The sequence below is a fragment of the Propithecus coquereli genome, unplaced genomic scaffold (genome assembly GCF_000956105.1).
Source record: "Propithecus coquereli isolate 6110/MARCELLA unplaced genomic scaffold, Pcoq_1.0 Scaffold301, whole genome shotgun sequence".
NCBI lineage: Eukaryota > Metazoa > Chordata > Mammalia > Primates > Indriidae > Propithecus > Propithecus coquereli.
Window position 1 is genome coordinate 2,276,750 of NW_012148631.1, and position 7,444 is coordinate 2,284,193.

Genomic DNA, 7,444 nt, shown 5'->3' on the forward strand with positions numbered 1-7,444 from the left:
AGGTGGTGGTTTTTAAACTGTGTTTCACAGGGGATTCATGTTTCTAGGTGGTGCCATAGCCTTCTCTCTTTCAGCCAGAACAGTTTTGCTTTTAATTGTTTACAAGTCACAGTTTCACATAATTATGTTTTGGGATGAGACAAAAAAGGCATGGTGCTTAAAAAGTAAAGTAGAAAACAACTGCTTTGGGAGATAGTAACTAATATTTCTTGAGCATGTCCAATTTATTATATGACACTTATTTCAATCCTCAAAGTAGCCCTGCAAGGTAAATATTACTGTCCTCACTATATAGACCCAGAAAAACAGAAAACAGACGCAAACTGGCTGAGTGACTTCCCCTAGGACAACAAAGAAAATATTGGTGCTGAGATTCAAAACCAGGTCTTTTTGGCCCCCAAACCCTAGGTGTTTTTGATACATTAGTGGTTCCTAAACCTGCACATCTGAGTTGCCTAAGAAGGTTTGGAGGTATTTTAGATTTTTTTTTTTTCGTTTTTAACAGTAGAGGCTGTGGCAAACTAGATTATGTCTAAAAAGAGCATCTGGTTTTTGTTCCTATTCTCACCTTTGCCAAGAGAGCCAGACATTTTGTGTGAAATCTTCTAATTGAAATATTTAAATGTTGACAGCTAATTTTAATCTAAAAAGTACACAAGCAAATATGGGGACCAGGAGATGTATGTGGGCCAGTTCGGCCTGAAAGTTGCCAACTGGGGCCTCTCACTTAGTGATCAGGCAGACCTCAGTGGGTACCATTAATAGAATTAAGAATCCAAGTAGTGAAATTTTCTGAAAACTTTAGGAAGGTAACTAGGCTACAGGTACTCTTTAGGAATTTTTATAAAGTACCTGACTTTTCCAGCAGCATTTTCCAAACTGATCCTTAAGATACTAATGGACAGTGTAAAACATTCTATGACCAAATAAGTTTGAGACATGCTGGATTAGGTTACAGGATTTTTTTCCCTTTTGCAGGATACCACAGTGCATCATAATATGCAGTATTTTCCCAGTGGTACCACAAAACCATTATTTTCTTTTTGGTAGAACACCTGGTTCATTGGTTCTCAAACAGAGCTGCACATCATAAGCAATTGGGAACCTTTTGAATTTATGCATGTCTAGGCACTGCTCTGGCAGATTTCATATATGAAAAAATATTAGCAGGGAATATGCATAAATAGGAATGTTAATGGTGGAGTAGAAGTATTGTGGGTGATGGTAGTGGTTAATGATGTTTGGCTTTCATTATTTCTATGTTCTGTAGTGCTTTTTTATCATTAAAATTAAATACATTTTAAATGTAAAGACTGGTAGTTTTTCACATGTGGCCGTAATTACTTTTAAAATTGAAATGAATTTTTTTGTTGTTGTTTTAGGCACTTTCCTGTTTAGTTCAATTTGCTTCTACAAGAAGGTCCTTATTTAGCAGTCCTGAACGTGCCAAGTACCTTGGTAATTTAATTAAGGGAGTAAAAAGAATACTTGAAAACCCTCAGGTATTTATGAAGTAATTTAATTAATACTTAGCATATAGAAATACAGTTTCTCTGCTCAAAGGCACATAATAAACTCATCGTGAATTTATTATGATTCTGAAAGAAAATATTTAGATTCATATTAATCTTCCTTAGATTTCATTTGTAGTGAGAAATGGGCAATTTTTAAAAATGGGTGTTTCCATTTCAGATTTCTATATTTTACTCTTTTTTTTTTTTATCTTTGAGACTAGTATGAATAGAGGTTATCTGTCTTATGCTTCTGTCTTTTACCATTGTACTACGTTTCTTTGCTTGCACTTCTTAAACTTCTGAAGTGATTAGTGTTATATCCACCTTCTGAACTAGAAGACTTAATATAAATGTGAATGTTAGTATTAGAATAAGTGGCTTTAAATTATGAAATAATGTCTTCTTGCCCTCTTCTAGGAAAGTAAGAGTTTATAGATTTTAAACTCTACTGCACGTTAACTTCAGAGCTTCAGTGGCAATATTCATTTCAAAGAATTGCAAAGCCGTTATTAATGAGTGATTTTGGGTGCCTAGATAAAATACTTTGTTTCACTTTTTACTTTGTTTTTGTTTTTAAAATGTCTATAATTAAGCTGGGTGCAGTGGCTCGCATCTCTAATCCCAGCACTTGAGGCCAAGAGTTCAAGACCAGCCCAGGCAGCATAAATTTTTTTACAAAAAAATTTAAAAATTAGCTGGGCATGGTGGTGCACACTTGTAGTCCTAGCTACTTGGAAGGCTGAGTCAGGAAGATAGCTCGAGTTGAGGAGTTTGAAGTTGTACTGAGCTATGATTGTGCCACTGCACTCTAGCCTGGGTGACAGAGTGAGACCCTGTCTCTTAAAAAAACTCTGTAATTAAAGTATAGATTGTAAAAGGTTAAATGATGATTCAAGAGGTTTATCTAAGTCTCTTGGTTATTAGTAACTTTTGGGGGACATATCTTTGTACAAAAAGAAAGTGTGCTTGTTCTACAAAAACCAGTTGTTTTTGCAGGTTATTCTTAGGAATGTTTCATGGATAATGCATTTGTTTTATCATTTCATTGTTAATATAGCTGCGAAATATACCTGTTTTACTGATAAATAGGATTTTACCAATATGCTTTTAAGTTTTTAGTTGTGTAACTTACCATCCTCAACCAGTATGCTAAAGCCTGATAATTCTCTTAAATGATTTTACAGCATCCTCATGTTGATATTTTATGGCTGTAAAAGTTAGTATGAATATTATATTATTTTAGAATCATAAACATGTATGAAAAAACCTATGGTTACAAAATGTCTTTTTGTAATTTGTCTTTAATAATTAGACACTATTTGTATTCTTTTATGAAGTTCCTATGAATGAAATTTCTTAGAAACTTTGTGTTAAATAGATACTTTCAAAATTGTTTCATGCCAGCTACAGTGCATACTGCTCATTCAGACTATAGAGATAATAACACATGTGCCCTGTCTTTAAGGAGCTCATAGACAACTAGGGATACTTGTTCTTTCTTTTTAATTTCTCCTCCCCCCAGATTTACCTGTGTCTCTTGTAGGTATTTTGTTAGACTTTGTTCCTTATATTGCATTTGAATGACTGTTTACTTAGAGACAGGGCATTGTTTGAGGGGACAATACCTGTAGGTACTCAATAAGTGTTTGCTGAATTAAAAGAAATTTCTGTTATCTGTGTACACACACACATACCATTTAACTTAAGTGCAATTGGTATTGCTCTTTTCCAGGGTTTCAAGTACCCATTCTTATTTTCATCTTAAAAATTTTTCAAGTTCTTTGTTGACTTCTGTTTAAGCCACATCACACACACACACACACACACATTTTTTGTGTAATATGATAGGTTCCCAAACAAAACGTAGTCATTGTGGTGTAAAGCTTTGACTTTGGAATCCTTATTATCATTGATGACATTAAATCTAGCAGAAATCACTTGTTTTCTTACATTGTTAACTACCTAGTTGACATAGAGTACTATCAGTACCAATGAAAACTGGAAGACTTAATAAAATGCTTTGGAATTTTATTATCAGTAGGTCGGTTTGTTTTTAAGTACTTTTAAAAGCCTTTCTTGTTGTCTCATAATTTAGGGTTTGTCTGATCCAGGTAATTATCATGAATTTTGTCGATTTTTGGCTCGTTTAAAGACAAATTATCAGCTGGGAGAATTAGTTATGGTGAAGGAGTATCCTGAAGTTATCAGATTGATTGCTAATTTTACCATTACTAGCCTACAGGTAAGTAAAAATACATAATTGATATTAAACTGTAGACAGTTTTAAAACAATTTCTTGGTAAGGGTTGGTGGAGGTATTTTTTAACGTCTATTAATTTGAGTACTTTGCTGAAAATATTCATTGTAAAGTTTTAGGTGAAGTTCATCATAACATTTATAGTAATAAAAATAGAGAAGTCACTTAAATATCTATAATTGAAGAGTGGCTTGAGAAGCTATAGTAAAATCTGTGTGAAGAAATAAAAGAATATTTTTACAGATTGTATTATTTTTTAGAAGTTTGGGGGAGAGAATATAAAACCATATTTTCCACGTGATGTCAACTCTGAAAAATATTCATGCAGCAGTTAGAAGGAAATACAATAACATTTTAATCATGATCATCTAGTGGTGGAGTAATGAGAGACGTTGATTTCTTTATACTTTTTTGCATTCATCACATTTGCCATATGAAATGTTTTATTAGTTATATAATCAAAATAAAAGTTAATTTTAAAATGTATGTTTAGCACAAAGAGTGCGATGCGGACCATCAGGGGATGGACACGCTTGAAGCTCGGACTTGTGGGGGAGGGAGGGCAAGGGAACATATATAACCTAAACATCTGTACCCCCATAATATGCTGAAATAAAAAAAAAATGTATGTTTAGTAATTTCGCTATGTAATTCTTATTCTAGGAAGATATAATGTCATTTTAAATAACTTTTACTTTATTTCTTTGCAGCATTGGGAATTTGCTCCCAACAGTGTTCATTATTTATTAACTCTGTGGCAAAGGATGGTAGCATCAGTTCCTTTTGTGAAATCAACTGAGCCCCACCTGTTAGATACTTATGCACCAGAAATCACGAAGGCCTTTATCACTTCTCGGTTGGAATCTGTTGCCATAGTTGTGAGGTATTGAAAAACTAAATGTTTCTGTTGTATTTTCATCTTTTGCTTCTTGAAATTTTTTAAGATTGAGGTATAAATTTGAAATTCACCCTTTTTAGTGTACAGTTTTAATGAGGTATGACAAGTGCATATGTTGTCAACATATGCACTACTGTCAACCCCAAAAAGTTCTTTTGGGTCCTTTTGTAGTCATTCCTCTCTTCACCCTCATCCCTGGCAATTACTGATCTATTTTTGTGTCCCTGTAATGTTTGCCGTTTCCAGAATGTTGTATAAATGAAATCATGTAGTATGTAGCATAATGCACCTAGCATAATGCATTTGAGATTCCTCCATATTGTGTCAGTAGTTCTTTCCTTTTTATTACTGACTAGTCCATTTGGTGGAAATATTACAGTTTGTTTACTCATTCGCTTGTTGCTGGACTTTTGGGTTGTTTCTGGTTTTGGCAATTGTGAATAAAACTGCTGTAAACATTCCTGTACAGATTTATGTACGTACGTAAGTTTTTGTTTCTCTAGGGTAAACACTAGGTTTGGGATTCCTGGATTGCATGGTAAGTGTATATTTTACTTTATAAGAAGCTACCAAACTATTTTCCAAAGTGGCTATAACCATTTTGCATTCCCACTAGCAGTGTATGAAAGATTCAATTATTCTGCATTCTCACCAGCACTTGATATTGTCAGTTTTAAACAGTTTTAGTCATTTTACTAGGTGTATAGTGGTACCTCATTGTGGTTTTACCTTAATGACTAATAATATTGACCATCTTTTCATGTTATTTATTTACCATCTTCTGCAAAGTGTCTGTCAAATCTTGCTCATTTTTTTATTGGGTTATATTGAGATTTGAGCATTGTGTATATTCTGTTCACAAGTCTTTTTATCATACATTTGTTGTGAATATATTTTCTCTGTCATTTGCCTTTTCACTTCCTTAACAGAGTCTTTAGAAGAGCAGAAGTTTTCAGTTTTGATGAAGTCTGATATACTCTTTATTTTCTTTTATTTATCATGTATTTGGTATCGTACCTAAGGAATCTTTAACCCAAGGTCAAAACAATTTTATTTTCTCTTCTAGAAGTTTTCTGGTTTTAGGATTTACATTTAAGTCTATGATCTATATTTCAAGCCAATTTTTGTATGCTATCTGAAGAAGAGCTCAAATCTTTTTTCTTTTTTGGCATATGGATGAGCAATTATTCCAACACCATTTGTGGAAAAGATTGTCTTTTTCCATTGAATTGCCTTTACACTGTTGTCAAAAATTAATTGACTGCATACATGTGGTTCTATTTCTGGACTGTGTTCTCATTTATCTATGTGTCTATCCTTCTGCCAGTAACCTGTCTTGATTACTGTAGCTTTATAAGAAGCTTTGAAACGAGATAGTATGAGTTCTCCAACTTGCTTTTCCCTTTTCGAAATTGTTTTGGCAACTCTACCTTCTTTGCTTTTCCATGGGAATTTTTGCATCAGTTTATTGGTTCCTACAAAGAAATCCTGCTGGAATTTTGACTGGGATTGAATTGAATCTATAGGTTAATTTGGGAAAAGAATGGACATCTCAACAATATCAAGTCTCTCAATCAATGAGCATGTCTATCTTTTAACTTATTTAGCTCCTCTGTGATTTCTTTCATCGGTGTTTTGTAGTTTTTAGCCTTCAGATCTTGCATATGTTTAGTTAGATTTAATTAGTATTTTATGTTTTCTGGTGCTTTTGTAGGATACTGTTTTTTAAAATTTCAATTTGCAATTATTCATTGTCAGTATATATTAATAGTTGATTTTTATGTATTGACCTTGTATGTTGTGACACTAGTAAACTCATGTAGTAGTTCTGGTACCTTTTTTGTGGTTTATTTTGTATTTTCTGTATATTAATCATACCATCTTCAAATATAGACAGTTTTTTTTCTTACCTTCTAAGTCATTTCTCTTTTATTTCTTTATCCATTAGAATTTTTATTTAACATAAAGTTTATGTGTGGTGAATAAAAGTACATCACATTCTAATGTTATCTGCAAACTTGTTCTTATATGTTTGCAGAGATCATTTAGATGATCCCCTGGATGATACTGCTACTGTGTTTCAGCAGCTGGAGCAGTTGTGCACTGTCAGCAGATGTGAATATGAAAAGACATGTACTCTTCTTGTACAGTTATTTGACCAAAATGCACAGAATTACCAAAAACTTCTACATTCAGCTACGGGAATAACTGTGGACATGGCAATTCAGGAAGGTAAGTAAATTTTATGACTGTTAAATATTATGTTGAATAATTAAGTGACATTACTAATCACTTTAATAATTTTATTGCAAATTATTTTTATATATTTTCCCCAGTTCCTAGTACCCTAATAAACCATTAATTTTTATTAACCTTCTGGGTATTTTAGTGCCTTAATGGTTGATTTTTAGGTTCCCTTTATAAGAGTCATATGAAATACTTCTCTCTGGAACCAGTATCAAGAAAAGCTGCTAATGATCCTTGAGTAGATAGTTTATTAACGTAACTATCTCTTAACTAATTGTATTTCCTTCTTTGCTGTAGCTGATTAGAAACTTGGAGCCAAATTTCAGCCAGTAAAAAAAGTATATAAGAGGTCATCATGGCTTTGCTTTTATGTATTAGCCTTCATCATAGCTTTATTATTATTTTTTAATTCCTCCATTTCCTCATTATTTTATCTTGTATCCTTTATTGAGGGAGAAAGTATTTATTTCTGTATATCCCTTTAAATTCTTTCAGGAGCATAGGGAAAATAAAAATAAATAAATACAT

General features: G+C 32.8%; 1 protein-coding gene across 1 annotated transcript in view; it reads left to right on the forward strand.

Moving 5' to 3' along the window:
* Window positions 1-7,444, forward strand: part of RANBP17 (RAN binding protein 17) — a 404,920-nt gene that overhangs the window by 50,556 nt on the left and 346,920 nt on the right. Inside the window, exons 9-12 of the mRNA XM_012649689.1 lie at window positions 1,383-1,502; window positions 3,610-3,756; window positions 4,482-4,654; window positions 6,708-6,901. Coding sequence (XP_012505143.1) covers window positions 1,383-1,502; window positions 3,610-3,756; window positions 4,482-4,654; window positions 6,708-6,901 — 634 coding nt within the window. The remainder of the gene's footprint in view (window positions 1-1,382; window positions 1,503-3,609; window positions 3,757-4,481; window positions 4,655-6,707; window positions 6,902-7,444) is intronic.